The sequence below is a fragment of the Delphinapterus leucas genome, chromosome 9 (assembly GCF_059928025.1).
Source record: "Delphinapterus leucas isolate spDelLeu-1000000601 "Yukka" chromosome 9, BTC_Dleu_Yukka2, whole genome shotgun sequence".
Classification (NCBI taxonomy): Eukaryota; Metazoa; Chordata; class Mammalia; order Artiodactyla; family Monodontidae; genus Delphinapterus; species Delphinapterus leucas.
This window is the reverse complement of record NC_143137.1, coordinates 57,851,188-57,871,651: the sequence shown is the minus strand read 5'-3', so window position 1 is coordinate 57,871,651 and position 20,464 is coordinate 57,851,188. Positions and strand designations below refer to the sequence as shown.

At 37.7% G+C, this 20,464-nt stretch overlaps 1 protein-coding gene across 1 annotated transcript in view; it reads left to right on the top strand.

Moving 5' to 3' along the window:
• SGCE (sarcoglycan epsilon) overlaps nt 1-11,317 on the top strand; it is a 67,595-nt gene extending 56,278 nt beyond the window's left edge. The window contains exons 10-11 of the mRNA XM_022586256.3: nt 8,191-8,234; nt 11,047-11,317. Coding sequence (XP_022441964.1) covers nt 8,191-8,234; nt 11,047-11,063 — 61 coding nt within the window. The 3' untranslated portion in view covers nt 11,064-11,317. The remainder of the gene's footprint in view (nt 1-8,190; nt 8,235-11,046) is intronic.
• The last annotated feature ends 9,147 nt before the right edge of the window (nt 11,318-20,464 follow it).

The window sequence follows — 20,464 nt, the reverse complement described above, 5'->3', positions numbered from 1 at the left end:
ATTTTCAAACATGAAATGGTCAAATACATTTGAGAAACAGGGTATTTTGTTTTTTGTGTTTAAACTACAAGAGTTCTCAGAGCCTTTAGTGTGTTGATACGCTTTGTGAAAAGCACGGAAAAGATCGGAAGAGGTAACTCTATTTAAAGAACACAGTTTGGGAAATCTTCTATTGACAAAATAACAATGCTATCAAATTTTAGAGGAGAGAAATATTCATTATAATGAATAGGGGAAATTGAATATGTTTTTAAGTCAGTAAAACTTTAAGGGAGGAAAAAAAGCCTGGGTCACTTTTTAGATAACGCTTTCAGACCATATTTGTTGGGAATAAGGATAACTCTTTAAATTTTATTTTGATTCTATGTTCCTAGGACTTTGCAATTTTGCTACTAATATACAAGCAAAAGAAAACTTCCTACCTAGTTTATAACTAAATGCATCTTCCTGGTCCTTCCATAACCCCATCAAGACTGTCCTTATGTTGATCAAATCTCTCTGTTTGCAAATGCAATAGGTTATTTTATTGAACTTACAACAATTTGACCATACATGTATTTTTAAGTCCAGAAAACCTTTATATTATTCAGATTTCTGCTAATGGAAAAAGTCCGTTAACTAGCACTTCTATATAAATAGGGTACATAGATAATTGATGATGTTCACAATGATTATTCTGAGGCACTGCAAGATCATCAAGTGTGTCTGACTCATCAGAGGAAAATTAAATTACATTCAATATAGTTTCAGTGTTGAGTTTATATTATCTTTCTTTTATTCTTGGAAATGGATAATATGTGCACGGTCTCTATGGTAACTCCCTATAAGCCAGAATATGTGATTAACCTCATTTTCCAACCATGCCAGATAATAGAGAATTTATTGTTTCAGATTCATCACAACTGTCCATTACGCAAATTCAGCTTTTACTCCTTCCCTGTTTTTGAAGGTTTATTTCAGCCCAAGTACACACATACATAAATATTTTGGTCATTTGGATCGAACTGAATTCTCAATGTTAAAATGAGATATTCGATGAGGTATCACAATACTTGATAACCAGGTATATCCTTGGATAATGCTGCCTGTTATTTATCAATTAACCCTCTCTAAAAGGGCATGCATCTTCACATATTCATACTAATTGTACTGAATTTATCATTCATAAATAATGTGGCTAGCTACATTATTTTGTGTTTATTCTTCAGACTTGACAGCAGAAATATTCAGGCATAATAGGGCTGAAAGTTTATGTTGGCTTCTAAGTAAGACTCAAGAACATTCAAAGCTTTCCTTAAGAGCTGCATAGAAACTTGTTTGGGTCTTTGAAACAAGTCAGTCCACGAGGTATAGCGAACCTCGTAACAGCGAGGTCTACAGAACTCGCAGCAGTTGTGTAACGGGAGGCTGCCACAGTTATTTATCAATTACACAGTAATCTTTTCTTTTTGGTAGAATGCTTCATAGGACTCCAGACTGGCACCTTAAATTAGACAGTGAAAAAATGTTTAATCCTTTGCAGATGATAAAATCGAGATATGGATAAGAGACCTAAATTAGGTCAAAACTGAGATTAGGTTATTTACCAATCTTGATATCAAGTCAGGGATAGATAATGTGGTCATTGACCTCGAAGGATTTCTGATTCAGGTTATGGGCAAGGTGATTGAACAGATAGTGGAAAGGGAAACTGGATCAGGCCCAGGAGACGGGACACCTGCTAGAAAGGGGGGATTTCATTTTGTACAGTGTTCCTTCTACTTTTCAGATCAGAGAGACAATATAGACAGACTTTTAAAATTATCACATAATATAAAAATATAAGGCAAATTAATTTTGATCTTTGCTAACGTATTTATTGTTTCATAAACTTTTTTAAAATAAATTTATTTATTTATTTTTAATTTTGGCTGTGTTGGGTCTTCGTTGCTGTGCGTGGGCTTTCTCTAGTTGCAGCAAGCGGGGGCTGCTCTTCGTTGTGGTGCATGGGCTTCTCATTGCAATGGCTTCTCGTTGTGGAGCATGGGCTCTAGGCGCGTGGGCTTCAGTAGTTGTGGAACATGGGCTCAGTAGTTGTGGCTGTGGGCTCTAGAGCGCAGGCTCAGCAGTTGTGGCGCACGGGCTTAGTTGCTCCGCGGCATGTAGGATCTTCCCGGACGAGGGCTCGAACCCGTGTTCCCTGCATTGGCAGGAGGATTCTTAACCACTGCGCCACCAGGGAAGCCCTCATAAACTTTTTAATTTTGGAATGATTTTCAAGCTACAGAAAAGTTACAAAGATAATACAGGGTTCCCAGAGATTCCCCCACCCCATTTCTCCCATCGTTAACATCGTACAGTCCCTTAGTTTGTCACAACTAAGAAACCAACATTGGTGCTTTACTATCAACCAGACTTCAGATTTTTTTTTTTTTTTCAGATTTCACTAGTTTTCCCCCCAGTGTGCTTCTTCTGCTCCAAGATTCTGTCTAGGACACAATAATTGGCATAACTCTTTAGTCTCTTCTGCTCTAGGCAGTTTCTTAGACCGTCCTTGCTTCCCATGACCTTGACAGTCTTGAGGAGCACTAGCCGTGTCTTCTGTAGAGTGTACCCCATCCCACGGTATAGTCAGGCTGCCTGCATCTGTACTTAATCTGTTATCTTTGTAGCTCAGTGAATATGTGTTACCATTAATAGGAAGAAGAATTTTTGCCTCTATAGGCAGTCCCCTGACTTAGTACAATTCATTGCTAGAAATCACATTCTAAAGTAATTCTTAAAAGTAAATTTGCTTTGCCCGAAGAATCATTGTTGTGATTAGAGGTTACGTTTTTGACCAAAGATGTAACATCAAAAATATAATACAGATTTGACTGATGTACTTCAAAGATAAGCTTTTGTAATGATTTAAATTAAGAAAGTCAAATTCCAAGGCATAGAATTTTAGGTCCTAAAAGGAATGTTGAGAGATAGTAGTCTAGCCTGGTTATTCCCAAACCAAGTTGCATGTTACACTCTCCTGTGAGGCTTTTGCAATACAGATCCCAGGGCCCTACTTCTGGGAGTTTGGAAGCTGGTGGACATATGTATTATGGTGGAGCAGGAAAAAAACACTGGGAATCCCAGCTTTAAATACTTAAAGAACCTACGTTTTAGGATTCAGTATTTCTAGTATTTCTGTTGTGGAGGGAGTGGGGGGAAGTTTTAAAGGGGGAACGGTTTCTCCTAATTCCCCCTGAGGGGTCTGTGCAAAAGAAAATGTGAAAAGGGACAGTCCAGAGTGTTGGGCTTTGTGCCTCTAGATTTTCACACTTCCTTAAACTGCCGAGGAGGATGGTGTGGAGAAGTGAGAGATTAGTGCTGATTAGAAAATGATATCCGAATGGGACCGAGAAACGGTAAACCTTGAAAAGATAAAAACCACCTGGAAACTGTGCTCATTTTGCGATTTCATGTGAAGTATTGACTGGAGGATCCCAAATATTCAATTTCTAAAAAATAATTTATTCTTTAATTTGTAGTGTATTATGTGGTCTTTTAGGGGGTAGATCTGCCTCTTCATTATTGTTTTTTTAATCCCAACATCAGTATCAATTGATTTTTCCTGAGTGGGAGGCCTCGTCAATGAGGAATTTATATAAGGAATAATAGGGGAAAGTACCCAAACATTTTCTAGGAAGATTTTTAATTGGCTATACAAAACTCTTCCTTGTTTATTATACTAAACATAACACTTAATCCAGGGCGATTGGGTCTCCCTCAAGACAGGAAGTAGGTTGTGTTTAATCTTTTGCAAATTAACAAGTATAAAAGTAAAGTCTTCTAATTATAGATATTTAGTAACTAATCATTTTAGCTTTTATCGAAAGTATTTTTCCATTTGTCTTCCCTTGGGTAATAGTGAGAACCAGCTTCATGGTAAAATTCCATAAATAAAAAATTAGGTTTCAATGAAAGTTAATATCAGTTGAAGAGACTGTTTCGGGGGATCAAGATAATGATTTCCTGTTGACAAGAAGTGTCGAGCAGCCAAGGATATTTCAGAGCCATTGACTTTTTAAAAAAATTCAGCGAGTATTTGCTAAAAGTGATAGATATAGTATCTCTCTGATGGATTTTGGTTCTAGAGATTTGGACTTCTTCAGTTTAAAGCTGTGGTAGGCTTGCTTTCAGCTTTATAAAAGTAGGGAAAAGAACCTAAAATAAATGAATTTCTCCTTTCTTCTTTATATTCCACGTATATTCTACATTGATTTTAATTAAAATTAGATCTTGAAATTTAAAATTGTGGTGATGTTTCCAATTTCTTTGTGTCCTTCCTTCCTTCTTTGAGCAAAATAATGGCCTGGTTCCTTAGTAAAAGTAGTCATAGGGTCCACATCAGCATTTTTGTAGAAAAAATTTTGTAGAAAATTCAAGGTTTGGGTAATGTCAATTTTGCTGATAATTGAGAAGTTGCAAAAAGATAATACTATTTCTTATTTTTAAATGAATACATACTAATTCAAAAGAAGTGTTTTGTGTTCCACATAACTAAACTAATGTCATTTGTTTTCAACTCTGGCATGGATTCTGTGGCTTTATACAAATCCCTCAGCCTTTCTTTGCTTTTGAGTCTTCAAGCAAGTAGGAACATAATGTGTTGATAATCATCAACCTTACTCATAGAATTACTCTACAGGATATCCAAGAATGTCAAATTACTTTAAAATGGTCGCACAAATAATAAATAATTGTGTACTCCCCCAAATCACTTATTTATTAATTTGCAAGTTATTACCTTTGCTTTCTTAAAGGATAGAGTTTGTGCAATAGCCAATTTACATAATTTTCTATTTAAATGCCTGTAGTTAATGGTAGTAAAAATAGAAAAAAATTAATGCTAATAATTTAGAGAATTACAGTTTTTGTAAATCTTTTTTCTACATAATTCAGTTTACACATAATAATCTTTCCACCAGTCCACTAACAGCTTAATTATTCTAAATAGTTTGATGACTTTATAAAGGTCCTTTCTTTGAAGGATCATAGGACTTCTGTTTGAAGTCAACCCCGACTTTTCCTGTCTAATTGCCATTAGCAGCCTGCTTTCACCAAAGATAGAAGCGTTTCCATTTTCTTACTGCATTCTCTGCTCAACTATAGCAAAGTCAGTCGTGGGCATTTTTCTAGTATGCTTGAAGCAGCACTCTTATGAGTTACCTCCCTTCAACCTTTAAATGGAATACATACTTCAAATATGCCCATCATAGGTATATTAACACTCACAGGCTTACTTGTGGCCACAAGTTTGGTCAACCGCAAAATCAGTCATGTGTGCGCACCTTGGAGACTCTGGGGATGTGGAATCTCCACATATTTTTTTGTTGAGCACCTTGTTGCACACACTGTACTTGTATGTAACTCATCTGAGTTTCAGTTGAAGTTGTGAGGAGCACATGTACATTGTTCAAACTTAACAAACTTAATTGGGATGCTCACTGCAGATACTTCTAAATCCCTAAACCAGTGTAATACACACAGTTGCTCATACTTCCCCTCCAGATTTCTTACTCATTTGTGTGGCACTTTCTGAACTAACCATTTCTCTTCAAACCTAACCAAGGCCATTGCTGTTTAGAAAGTTGTAGCAAAAGAGGAAAAAAAACCCCGAAGGCTAGAGAAGAAATGACAGGGTGTAGATTGACTTTGATCCGTGGTTTTAAAACTGTGTTCCACAGAAGGGTCAGGTGGGTTGGCCAGTGAGAGAGTGGGGTCCAGCTACTTCATTCACAGATTGATTTTGAATTTGCTTATCCTGATCTAGGGCTTTTGAAAGGCTTTCTTTTTCCTCTTTGGTATCTTTATTTTGTCAAAATGTATTGATTTAATCCATTAATAGGCCAGGTAGAGCTAGAGATGATAGGAAATGAGGACGTGTGTGTGTGTGTGTGTGTGTGTGTGCATGCTTGTGCACGCAAGGTGTGCTGTATTCATTTCTAATGTAGAATAGACCCAAAGTAGTTGTACCTGAGAAGTTAAAAGAAAACTCATATCCCCCTCCCAAATGTCCATGAAATTGCATTTTGACTTTGGTAGTAAAGATGTTTGTTTACCCGTCTTTAAATCTGTAACTTAATTTCCTTTCTGTGGTTTGTAAATTAATCTTTTTACTTTTGTGATCAAAAGCACTATAAATACATTGTGTGAAATACTGAAAGAATAAACAAACCAAGGAAAATACTCTCGGAGACCACACAAGGATAAATAGGGCTGATAGGGAATAGCAAAAAAAGAATGTAATTATTGAGAGGAATTATTAAGTAACTTCCTCAAATTGAATTAGAACTGATTTTATTTCCTTAACCATATATTTTAAAAAGAACTGAAACTTTTAAAAAAATCACTTGAAGTCATTACCATTCCTATGGATTAGTTAAAGTTTGAACAGTATTTAGTATGTACTGTTTTTGAGTTTAGATCACTGTATTTGGAGCATAATATTTGCCTGGCTGAAAGGATTCAGATCAACGCTTTTCAAACTTTGTTTCTTACCAATGCCTTAGGGTCCAGCATGTGAGGCAAAGGAAACAAAGCAGGCGGGATTCCTGGCTCCCTTGTTTCAACCCGGGCAACCTCACATTTATCTCTTTTGTACATCAAGAGTTCTGCTTAGGATTTCAATTAAAAGGAATTCCATTGCTGAAGAGAAACAAAAAACCTTGAAAATCCCTGGCTTGGATCAAGCCCTACTCTGTTGCAAGGGGCTGACTCCTAGAATTCCTTCCACACAGAATCTAAATTGTACATTTTTGTAAACTAATTTTCATATCAAAATCTGAAAATGCATGGGTGAATATGAGTGTTGATAAACATGTGTATTATGTGCATCTTTGTAAGTATCTTCATTTTTGCATGTATTCATCCAAACATAATTTATTGCATGCTTACTGCTAGGGATACTAAACAAAATAGGAAGGTTCTTACTGTTAAGGCTCTTTGGGGCAGTTAAACATTATGTGAGGAGAAATACAATGACAGCTTGTGTATGGAAGCCTGCTCAGTGGTAACCTAGTTGGGGAAGGGGTGCTTAGAGAGTGAGGAGGCATAGAAGAGGTGGTACTTGAGATGTTACTTTTTAAATTAAAAATGATAAGTTAAATATTTTAATTAACGTTCCTGTGGGATATTTTTAAATTATAGGAGTAATGTGAGTCCACTGTAACAAATTTTGGGTTGAGTTTGGAAGGATAAATGGGAGCTGGTTGGGGGCAACAGATGATAGTGGCCATGGTGGCGGTGATTCTGCTTCAGGAAGTTCAGGGAGGACTCCACGTAGGAACCAGATACATTGATGGCCTTCCAGATCACACTAAGAAACTTGAAACTTAATTGGCAGTAGGTATAAGGAAATAATGAAATGTGTTCGTTTGAATGACATAATCAGATTTGTGTCTCAGAAGATCATCTGACAGCAATGTGCACAGTGGATTATAAGGGAGCAAGAATGGGAATGAGGAAATAATTCAGATCAGTTGCCGAGATCCAAATGAGAAATGATGATGGCTTCAACCAAGGTAGCAGTAGAGATGGGGAAGACGCAAACAGATCCAAAGGAGATTGAGGAGAATCATGAAGGGTCCCCAAGGGATTCATTGTAGAAACTGAACGAGAGGGAAGAGTCAATGATGACTTCCATATTTTGACTGGTGCAGTTGGGTGGATAGCCAGTGTCATTCCCTGGGATTTGGATGGAGGAGCACAGGTTTGGCACAGTGAATGAAGATGGTAATATATGTTGTTCTGTGAGTGTGTATATGTGTTCTAGACCTGGATCTGAAAGTGTACAGGTTACAGACACAAGCCCTGGAGTCCTATGTTCTCATCTTTATCCACCACTTCCTGGCTACGTAGCCTTGGACTTCCAAGCCTATTTCCTCATCTGTAAATTGAGAAAAATAATACCTACCTCCTATGTTGTTGTGAGGTAGAGTATAACATGTAGTAGAAACTCCATGAATATTATCAAATATTGCTATTATTCATCTTCCTCAGACCTCAGTTTCCTCATCCATAAACTTATGAGAGGTGGGGGGCTGTGTTTGTGCTGGATTAGATGATTTCTGGGGTCTTTCCAGCTATATAAGTTTTTCATGCTAATGTGTCTGCTCTCTGTTAGCATGTGTGTGGACAAATACAGTTTTACTAAAAGATGTTAATCATTTCTAGGAACTTGCCACATCAGACTCAGATTCCCCAACAGCAGACTACGGGTGAGTACGAAAAGTAATAAGTTCATGTTTATGAACGAAGCTAATAGATCAAAAGATAACTATACTACTAGATAATTTATGAAGCTTTAGCTTCACCAAGTGAGGCAAAACAGTTGTGTCATTCCTTAATCAGAGTTAGAACCTCTGAATAATAGCTTAGATCATTGCGTAGATTGGCATAAGAGTGATAAACACAGGGTAAATGATCTTACAGCAAAAGCATCCATGGAGGTCCTGTCTAATTAAGGAAGACTGAATAAAATCCCCTTCCTTCAGTGAAGCTCCCTATTCTTCCCCTTGGTATGAAAAATTCTTAGCTTGGATGCTTCCAGGATTTGTCTCAGTAAGTGAGCAGCTTGAAACTGACTCTTACAAAAGGAAACCATTGTGACTAATCACTGAGGCTTCAGGGGGATAAATGAGAAATGGTTGGTCTGGTTTTAATGCCGTTTAAAAAGCTCTTATAACATGACCAGTGACAACAAGATGGCGGGCAATTCTCCCTGGACTATTCTATTTCCCTAAGACTTGCTTTCTTTAAGTTTATTTCTTTCAAGTGTCCCTAAAAAATTTCCACAGCCAATTATTTCATTCATCTCTGTACCAAGTAGATAACTTATTCATGATTGTTTTCTAATTAGTGGTTGATTCCTAGTTCTAATTGCTGAGCAACCCAGTAATGCCTTTGTAGCTCTTTTGGAAAAGCCAGAGAAGTTTTAAAAATGTAAGTTGGATGTGGAGTTCTGAGTATGAATAGTGGTATTGTGGTAGGGAAGCTATTAAGTAAGTCTCATAAAAACTTTAGGCACATATAGAAAATTATTGCTTGTTTTCATTCAAAAAATTATCTTCTCTATTACTGCTTTCGGGAATTTAAGGAGATTTTCGTTTGACAACTTTTCAAAGATTTGAGGCAAGTATAATGAAGTTGTTCATCAGATTTTAATTATGAAATAACGTTTATAAGAATTTCCCCCACAATTCTGATTGCTTGTTTTAATTAAATGCTAACATGTTTCAACAAGACTGTTCAGTATATTAATGCAGTGGTGCTACTGTGTGAGCATTCAGGAGATTAATAAAGGAACAAACTGCTGTAATTGTGTGTTGTCTAAAGAGCAAAGAAATAAATGAATCCCTACTACCACTAATTTCATGACTTTTTTTAAAAGACGTATAATTTTAAAAGAATATTTCTTCAATGGAAATGCTAGAACTTCTTCCTCATTAACCTCCTAGACTTCCGTCTCTCCTAAGATGTCATACCTCTGATTCTTAATTATTTCGGACAAGGAGTGAAGGAAGACAATATCTAGAAAAATAGTGAATAGTTCTTTCGAATACTTAAAAAATCTAGATTTGACTTCTCCCCCCCTCCCATTGGGAGAAATAAGGAAACCTAAGTAGATGATGTTAGGGAGATTTACCTAATAGTTGTATAAATTTTTAGCAAGTAGACTTGTTAGCTTGCTACGTTTTAGTAATAGGCACCGTTTCCAAATACAAAGATAATTTATGCCTGAGCAAATGTTATAAGAGCCAAAGAATTTCCCTAGGGGGATTTTAGGTTGTTCAACATAATTTTCTAAGTTATTTTTCTAAGACAGGTTTTGGGGAACAAGCATTTTGCTTGAGTCAGGAAAGCTTTCATCTCCTTTTTAGTTAACACTTATAGCCTATTACCTTCTTGCTTTCTTATATTTTTCTGTAATTTTCTGTATTATTGCCTAAAGTACACCATATCTTCTTGGTTGTTTTCTTCTTGTTCTTGTTTTTGATGAGTCCCCAAAGTACCTAAGTGCTAAAGGGAGAGAGACCAGCCTGGCATCTTTTATAATTATGATATTAGATTTTTGTGTTTCTGCCTCTGATAAATGTAACACCAAATAGTCGTACCTCCTGAAGAGAAGAGCTAAATGGGCAAGTTACATTCCTTATTCCCATTCTGTTCATGTGAATGAAAAAATGAAGTTTGTTTCTCAATTTATAAGTTATTCCATTCTGTCTGCACATGCATGGATTCAGTGCTATGTATGTATTTTCATGTGCACAACAGCTTTGCTGTCCCTCTATCCTGGTTATCCTGGTATCGCAAAGAGGCAACAACATTAGTGCAGGATTTTCATAATTTGTTTTTTCCAACTACCTCAAAGCACTATGCTAATGTCACAGTTTTCTTTATGAAGGTAATTTAAGCACAGGGTTTGTCCCATGGATATCAAGTCATTTTGTTTGCAGCTTGCTGTATGGAATTTGTCAAGGGAGGGTATATTTTGAAGTTTGTTTTCTTTAGTTAGTTGTTTTCTTTTAAAAGATCATCAGAAGTTTAAGAAATGAACTAGCTGCTGGGGTTGTAATCCTGGACTTAAGCACTAGCTGAGATAATAGAGCAGTTAAGAGCTGACAATAGCACTACCGTTTGGACCAGGCCCAAGCCATTAGTTTTGATGCCCCTTCAGGTTTTCTCATTTTCTCTGCCCTTCCAAACCACATGATATTTTCTAAAGAGCCACGATTAAAAGGTACAGTCATACGTCCTGCAGTCAAACTCATTCTTTTTGTTTATTGTGGGAGGAATTTTCAGGCCGTGCCTTTTGAGAAATACAGAACATTGTAGCTTTGACCCAAGAAGGAGATGACTAATTTAGAATTTCCTTTTTTTTGAAAACCAAATGCAGAGAAATAATGCAACATAATTATTTTAAATTATGTTAAGAAGATAGAACATTACGCCTTGCAGTAATTCGTTTTGCTCCAAATCTAAAAGTGTCCATGCTTAACTCATGCCCATATTCATTCTTACACATTGCAGGTAAATGGTATCCCTGAAGAAAGAAAACTAACCGAAGCAATGAATTTGTAATCAGACAATATAGCACTTATATCTTATTTTTGCTCTCTTCCAATAATGCATGAGCTTTTCTGACATATGGTATGCATGTTGACAGTATCAAGTATATACCAAATAATACAATATAACATTCATTTTACTAATGTATTTTTTTTGGTACTTAAAGCATTTTTGACAATTTGTAAAACATTGATGACTTTATATTTGTTACAATAAAAAGTGATCTTTAAAATAAATAATGAAGCCTGAAGTCTGGCAAAATTTACTTCAGAAAGTGTTTGATTGCCTCCTCTGTAGTAGGAATCTTCCATTGCTAGGAACAGGTTCACGTGTTGATCCTTTCTTTAATGAGATTTTTATTAAGCACTTCCTATAATGTATAAAATGTCTATGCTTCTGTGTTCCAAGTGAGCTACCCATTTACTTAATACTTTTATCCTTGTGGCCTGTAAAGCTTGTTGTTTTAGGGTAAACGTGGCCCTTTGGATTGTGGATCTGATGATCCCCAGTTCATGAAGGGCAGCCCAGACTGCATACTTAACCTGACTCTATAATCAGATATTTGGTTTTAGAAGCGTGCCAGGAGTTGTTACTCAAAAAGAGAATAGTTACCTGCTGATGGTGACATGAATTAGCTCCAGAACCCCAGGCTTCCCTGTGGTAACACTACTTTCAGGGCTTAGCAGAGTTTGCTTATACCATGTTGGTATATACATGCTTCATGCATCTCGGACACTACTGGATCAATGTGGTCATCAGGCCAACTAGCAGGCCGCTTTTGTTGCAGACCAGAAAACCTTCTCTTAATCTGATCAGGGCAGATTTCTGTGTTGCCTGTTAATTGGTCAGAGGATACACACATGCTATCTAGATCTGATTCCAGAATCCAAGAAGGTTCCCTGTTAGTGTTGTGTGCAACTTGTCTTCCACTTAGGGGAAATAGTCTACCATGTCCTTGGCATTGAAACTCCCCCTCCCAGCCACACCTTCCTGGGACTTAACAGACATTGAAACTCCCCCTCCCAGCCACACCTTCCTGGGACTTAACAGAGGATGTGGGATCTTTGGTTTTTTAAAGATTTACCTCATATTCCTTTCCAAGACATCTAGGGTATTGCCACTCGCTATTCTCCTGGATTGATCAGCTTGAGGTTCTAAAAGTATTGGGTCAGGGCCATGTGCTAGGAGAAAGGAAATGTTGCCACAACTCCCGGCAACTAGACTGTGGCACAGGGTGGAGAGTTAACAAACTGTTGCTCCTGCCAGGTGAAATCAAACTACTCCTGGTAGTCCAAATGAGCAGGAACAAAGTAATACAGGATCCGCAAATCAGGAACTGCAGATCAGGAGTCAGGAACTTTATTCATCTGTTCTAGGAAAGAGACTACTGTGGGGATTGGAAAATGCAGTTGGAGTTAGCATCAGTTTTCACACTGACCATATGGAGGAATTGAATGGGGATAAGAATCATTGGCCAGCATCTCACAAATCTTTGATAATTGCCTTAATCTCTGCAATTCCCTATAAACCAGTGATTTTGCCTCTGACTTAATATTTCGATAGGGAAGAAGATCCACGTAGCTTTCCCAGTGGTTGTTGCTACCTTAGTAGCCCTTACTTTATGGGTAAAAAAATGTGGGGATTCTGCCCCATGCTGAGGATTTCTGTCCCAACTAAGCACCCTCATAGAGGGCAAATGAGTACATGGTGAGTTTGGGGTCCCAATGGTGAACTTAAATTAGAACACCTTTTTTCAGTAAGCTGTTGCCCTAAAAAACCAGTTGCAATGGTTGTCTGCACTTTCAGGAACTCATGAAAACTCAGCTCTAGATGCCAAATATCCCCTAAAAGTTTGTGACTTTTCTTTTTTCCATGGCCACTCCATAAATGATGACCTTCTCTTTGGGGAAGTTCACGTCTATAGGTCTACACCAATGATAGAAGAGAGCATTAGGTAAAAATGTTAAGGCTAAATTTGAGGCTAAGAGAGTACTTACAGAATAATTAAGTAGAAAACAACATCAAGGCTGGAGCCTCCGAGTACAGATATAGCATGTAGATGGGGTGTGTGACCTCTGGGTTCAGTGGTCCAAGATTTGAGCTCTTGCTTCCCATGTCCTGACTATACCCAATTGAGGGGATGGATCAAAACTTTCACGCAAACCATTCTAAGATGGAGCAGCCTCACAAATTTGCATTTTGGAATTTCTTATGGAACACTCTTCTAGCTGCTTATCTGTTGTACACCCAATATGTTAATATGAGTCAAGTCATGTTCTGAGGACACTGTGGTGGACAAAACGAAACACAGGCTCTGCCTCCATGCAGTTTACATTGTAGTAGGAAAGACAGACATTCATCGAGTTGTCATACAAATAAATGTCAAATTGCAACTGTGATAAATACTATGAGGGAAAGCCATTGGTGCTATAAAAGCTTATCACAGGGGGATGTGACCTGGTCATCAGGGTCACAAAAGATTTCCTAAGGAAGTTTGCTCTGCTAGCAAAAGGATGAGTAGAAATTGATAAGATGAAGTGGAGTAAAAAACAGTATTTGAGGCAGAGAGAAGAGCATTGCTAAGTCCTTTGGGGAGAAGAGTTCCTGATGAGTGTAGGAGTTTACCGGAAAGTTCAGTGCAGCCAGAGTATGGAGTATAGGGAGGAGGTGTTGGGAAAGTGAGACCCAAGATAACGGGTAGGACCAAACCATGCATGACTTTAAAGGCAAAAGCATTTTAAGAACGAAGGATGGTGATGTGGTCATACTTTGCATTTTTGTACAATCAATCCAGCTGTAATATAGAGAAGAGATAGAGGAGGTGGGCAGAGTGTGAGTGGATAGACCAGCTAGGAGGCTATTGCAGATATAACTGGAGAAATAACTTTGGTGGTAGAAGAGATGGAGAGAAATGGAGAGATTCAAGAGCTATTTAGAAACATAGGCAGAACACTCCATGACATAAATCATAGCAAGATCCTTTTTGACCCACGTCCTAGAGAAATGGAAATAAAAGCAAACAAACAGAAGAGCTATTTAGGAGGTGAAAAACAGCAGTTGTTGGTACATTGGATACTTTGGAAATGGTGTTAAGGAAAAGAAAGGGGCTAATTCTGATGGGGCCGTGTCAAATGGTAGTGCTGTCCGTTGTTATAAGAGGTACTGGATAAGAACCAGGATTGAGGAAAACAGTATGAGTTCAGTTGTACATAAGGTGAACTTGAAGTGCCCTTGAGAAAACCGAGAGACATGCGCTGTTGGATACATGAATTTGAAGCTCAAAGTAGAGGCCTGGGCTGGTGATATGATTGGTAAGTCATCTGGGTATACATAGTCATTGACGCCGTGAAAGTTGATGAGGAATCTGGTCCTTGGTATGTCACCTGAACACTCGTGGATCAGCTACATTTTGTGTTACAGTTATTCCTCCAATGGCTAGCAAAAGAGTAGGGTACATAAAGTTGAGTGTTTGCCAGAATCTAATGGACAGAGAAAGGCAGGGATGGTATTTTATTCACATTTCACAAAATTAAAATGTAATATCACTTAGGTTTTTATTGAAACCATACTATGTTATTAATAAATCTGAAGTTTTAAAAGGTTGTACATGGGCTGCAAGGGTTTCTGTGGTGAGATCATCTCACTTTACATTCCATTAATAGGCTGCAGTTCATCTTAGGTAATTTATCATGTAGTTTTCATATTGGTGCTTATATTTTTTTAAACTGTGACAGCCATGGCAGCGTGCTGCTTAGATCTTCTTTCAGGAAAGAATTTGCCATTCAGCTGCAAGGAGAGCAGTTAACTGACAGCTTCCAGTCGTTAGCACTTTCAGGACCTGCCTTTGGCCTCTGAACAGAGAAACTTCCTGGGCAGGCACCCTTCAGCCATGACTGAGCATGGTCTGAGCCCTAGGGTCTGGGACTCCTCTGATGGGAAATCTTTTCTCTGGACCTTTCTATTGGGTTGGCTGTGACTTTGTCAGATGTGCACTGTGGTCGGATGACCTCTTTGCTCAATCCAGCTTCCCCTCCCACCCCTTTCCTTTCAGAGGTGTCAGATCGCCATCATGGGTTGAAGATTTTCCTCGCTCAATTCTGCTTCCATCCCCTCTTATCTTTCACAGCTTTGGCCCCAATAAACCTTTGCACTTGCAATTCCATTTCAGCATCTACTTTCCAGAGGCTCCAGTGGATCTCTATAGTATTGCTTTACATTCCCAATCACAAATGTGGATCAGTGGTTCAAAAATGGTTCACTGAAGAAGAAAACTGACAACAATAAGCACACTATACCAATATGTACATGTACTATAATTCAAAATAATGCCATGAACATATGGAATGATTAGGGCTCCGACTGCAAATATAGAATATATGTCTCTATGTACGAGAATACATGATTTGGGGTGAGGATTTTACATAAAAGAAGCCCAAACAGAAAAGTGCTCATCTTAAAAAAGTGGATTTTATTGGATCAGAAATCTGTTCCCTAGTACCTCAGTAACTAGTTTGCTGTCTGTTTTTGCATCATTTTCAAACAATATGTAATTCCTTTTTTAATAAAAACAATTGGGAATGAAATTGATTGCTTTTATAGATAAATTCATGAAAGGTAGCAGTACCACAGAAGTATTGAATTAGTTTGGGTCCCCCCCAGAATAGCTCGTTCATTTGGGAAGTAATCCCAGGAAGCCAGAGTATAGAAGCAGAAAGAGTGAGGCGGTCAGAAGGAAAGACAGTGAAGGTTATGTCATGCATCTGGCTGTTATTCTGGAAAGCAGAACTTGGTCCTACTGCGGATTCTGTAATGAACTATGGAGCATAAACCTCAGAATTTTCCCTCCACGTAACAGAAGGTTTAGTCTTTCATTCACTGACTCACATACTTGTGGGCTCTGGCTGTGAGTAGGCTGGGTGAGATCTTGGTGCTCTGGAGAAAAACCTGGGGCAGAGAAGCTCAGAGATGCTATGGACACTTGAGACGAGAAAGAAAGAAAAAGAAAGAAAGCTGAATAAGCTATTAGCAAAATGTCTTGATCAAGGGGCAGTGCTGGATTTTGCATAGTATTATTGACATACAATGTTTAAAGGCAATTACTATCACTTTGTATTTATTAGCCGACATTTCAGTCTGCAGTGAGATGAAATCATTGATGTACAGCATACAAGTCGACTTGTAATATACATGAGATTCATCTATCAGGGAGAATGGCTTGATGACTTTTTTGCTCCATCATTGGAGTCTCATGCGGTGAGAGGACTGATTTTCATTTAGGGAAAAATTATGTTGTGAGCTGTGTTGATGCGACAAATGTATCCCTGAAATCACAGTGGCTTCACACAGTGAAAGTTTACTGCTCACTAATATCACAGTACAGTGCGACTATGTCAGCCTTCCTCCATTTTGTATGCTATATGATTTGGAACACATGATATCCAGGATTTCTATGGAAAAGGAAATTAAAGCTGAAAGGTCATGTTGGTTGTTTTGTTTTGTTTTTAAATTAATTAATTTATTTTTGGCTGCGTTGGGTCTTTGTTGCTGCGTGTGGGCTTTCTCTAATTGTGTTCTCTAGTTGCTGCGAGCAGGGGCTACTCTTCGTTGCAGTGCACGGGCTTCTCATTGCAGTGGCTTCTCTTGTTGCGAAGCACGGTCTCTAGGCGTGTGGGCTTCAGTAGTTGTGGCTTGCAGGCTCTGGAGTGCAGGCTCAGTAGTTGTGGCGCATGGGCTTAGTTGCTCCGCAGCATGTGAGATTTTCCCAGACAAGGGCTCGAACCCATGTCCCCCGCATTGGCAGGCGGTTTCTCAACCACTGCGCCACCAGGGAAGCCCATGTTGGTTGTTTTTAAGAGATGGGCTTCGAAATGGCATCTCTCACTCTTATCTACGCTCTGGTGGTTGGTAATGTCTTGTTACCCAGACATAATTGCCATGGATGCTAGGAAATGTAGTTTTCCTGTGTACTCAGGAAGAAAAAGTGGTGAACACAAGCATTGTCCCACAGATGTGGACTGGACAAAACATGTGATTGGTGCTTGTGGATTAATAGCTGTATGTGAAAATGAAGGACATAATTATGCAGATAAGTAGTTCTGTCATCCTCAATGACCTAATTTATCAGATAGAATTTTTAATTCAGTGGAATTAAAAACAGAAAATGCCTAGATATAATAATTGAGCTAAATAAACACATTTTGGAGAAATGCTGCATTGAATTCTTTTAGAAAAATATATGATTTTAAGTTTACAGTCCCTTGTCTGCTATTTCCAAATCCAAGGATCTCAGTTTTTTTCACAGCTTCATAGAAAATCCATTTAATGATAGAACTTGACCTGAACAAAAATGAGGATACTTATATTATCTTTCTTAATCCTACTTGGTATGATTTTTTTAAATTTATTTATTTATTTATTTATTTTTGCCTGTGTTGGGTCTTCGTTTCTGTGCGCAGGCTTTCTCTAGCTGCGGCGAGCGGGGGCTACTCTTCATCACGGTGCGCGTGCTTCTCATTGTCGTGGCTTCTCTTGTTGTGGAGCACAGGCTCTACACGCGCAGGCTCAGTAGTTGTGGCTCACGGGCTTAGTTGCTCCGCGGCATGTGGGATCTTCCCAGACCAGGGCTCGAACCTGTGTCCCCTGCATTGGTAGGCAGATTCTTAACCACTGCGCCACCACGGAAGCCCTGGTATGATTTTTTGCTATAGAAAGTTTAACATTTAAGGGATACTGCCCTTACCTTATTGAATATGTTATATAAGGAACATACCTTATATTAATTGCACTTACAGAATCTTAAAACAATTGAATATTAAAATATACCTGTTCTCAAGAGTTTTCAGTAATGTACTGTGGACTTATGTTAGTAATTTTATAAATAATATATTTAATGATTTTTATATGACAAGCTTCTTTTTATTACCTAAATTTGGGCGTCCATGTGTGTGCCTAAAGCAAATTAAGTGCTAAAACAATGAGGTAAGATTGAGATAAATTGGTCTAACAGAATAATATATCCCTGTTCCTTTTTTTTTCCCCAAACCATCTCAAAATTTCTAATTGGATTTAGTATCAGGTCATTTTATTCATTCATGCAGTGAATATTTATTTAGAACCTGTTATGTTCTAGGCATTGAATTACCTTTGGTAAATAAAACAGACATAATGTGTTATGAAAGACAATAAACAAAGTCTAGTACAATGTCTGGCACTAGTTGGCGCTAAATAAATATTTGTTGAAGGAATTAATCTAATGTCAATAAGTAAAGGCTGTGAAGGTTAAAGGAGTGTTGTAATAGGGACTGGAGAAGGGAGCTGCTTAGATTAAATGATCAGAATAGGTCTATCTTAAGAGAAAACACTTAAGATAAAATTGGAAAGATGATCACTTGTCAGTCACCCTTAGCAATTTTGTCAGATGGAATAGCATGAGCGTGGACCCAGAACACCTTCTTGTGCCAGAAAATTTTTAAATGTCCAAAGAATAATGGAGGTTTACAAAAGAATTCAGGAGCCAGCTAGAAGGGGCTCACACTGGCCAAATATAAGACAATTTGGGTAACAAAATAAGTATAGTAATGTATTATAAACTGTAGATAAGAGTCCCTGAATCTGTACTGATATAAATGAATGAAATGCTTCCTTACAGTAGAATATCAACTAATGTAGAAGATATGATGGAATTAGCAAATCACCATTTTGCAACCACCACGGAGAAAACTGTTTAACACAAGAATCATAAATAGATAATTAAGTAGAAACTAAGATCTGGGTACTAGATATCCTACAGTGTCATTGCTTCTAAGTCCTCCCAATAAACAGAGCTAGAAAATATATAGATGTATATATGTACACACACACATCTTCTATCTCTACAGTAATATAGGATATTTACATAGACTCAAAATTATCTCTGTACAGTGTAATGATTAATTACTGTTTTAGTTTCCTAAAGCTGCTATAATAAAATATCATAATCTGGGTGGCTTAAAACAACAGAATTTACCGTCTCACAGTTCTGGAAGCTAGCAGTCTGAAATCAACATGTCAGCAGGGCCCTGCTTTCTCTACAACCTTAGAGGAGAATCCTTCCTTGTCTTTTCCTAGTTTCTGGGGGTTTGCTGGCCATCTTGGCATTCCTTCGCTTGCAGTGGCAGCCCTTCTATCTCTGTCATCACATGGCCTTCTCTCCCTGTGTGTCTGTGTCTCTGTATCTCTTCTATTCTTCTCATAAGGATACCAACCAAATTGGATTAAGGGCTGACTCTGTTTCAGTGTGACTTCTTAACTATTACAACAACCTTATTTCCAAATAAATTAACTTCTGAGGTACTGGGAGTTAGGACTTCAACATATCCTTTTATTTCCCCATGTTTAATGTATTTATATTGCCAAAATGCTTTCAAAGAAGGTAATGTTTTCAATTTACATCCTAACCTATGCAAAGACAGGTTGTCAAAGATGACAAAAGTAATAATATTCATCGCTGGTACTGGTGTTTCTATTTAATACTTCCTTATCACTAAAGATGAACATTTTTTACATAGTGTTCTGGCCATCCTGTTCTTTCTTCTTACTGTGGTAACAAAAACCACACATAACATCTAATTTACCATCTTAACCATTTTTAAGTGTACAGTTCAGTAATGTTAACTGTATTCACGTTGTTGTGCAACAGATCTCTAGAACTTTGTCATCTTGCAAAATTGAAACTGTATGCTTGTTAAACACTGATTTCTCTTTCCCCTTGTCTCAGTCCTTGGCAACTACCTTTCTACTTTCTGTTTCTATGATTTTTGACTACTTCAGCTACTTTTTGACTACTTCACTACTGTGAGTGGAATCATATAGTATCTGTCCTTTTATAACCGGCTTATTTCAATTAGCATAATGTCCTTGAAGTTCATCCATGTGGTATTATATGACAGGATTTCCTTCTCTTTTTAAGGTGGCGTAATATTTCATTGTATATCTATATCACATTCCTTTATTCATTCATCTATTGATAGACATTTGGTTTGCTTCTACCTCTTGGCTATTGTAAATAATGAAGCGGTGAACATGGGTGTGTAAATATCTCTTCAACATGCTGCTTTGATCAACATATCTTAACAATTACCTTGGCGAAAAACAGTAACTTTACTGTAAAGAAACCTGGAAAACACTACTTTAACCAAGCAATCAAAGGTACCATCAGTAATGGGACAAGTTTATGCTACATGCCTCCTGTTATAATGCATCAAAAGAACCACCATTTCTGTGATATTTCTGCCAAAAATGCATATCCTAAATCAAACAAGAAGAAACATTTGATAATACCAAACTGAGAGACATTCTACAAAATAACTGGCCTTATTTTTGAAAAGCATCAAGCTCATGG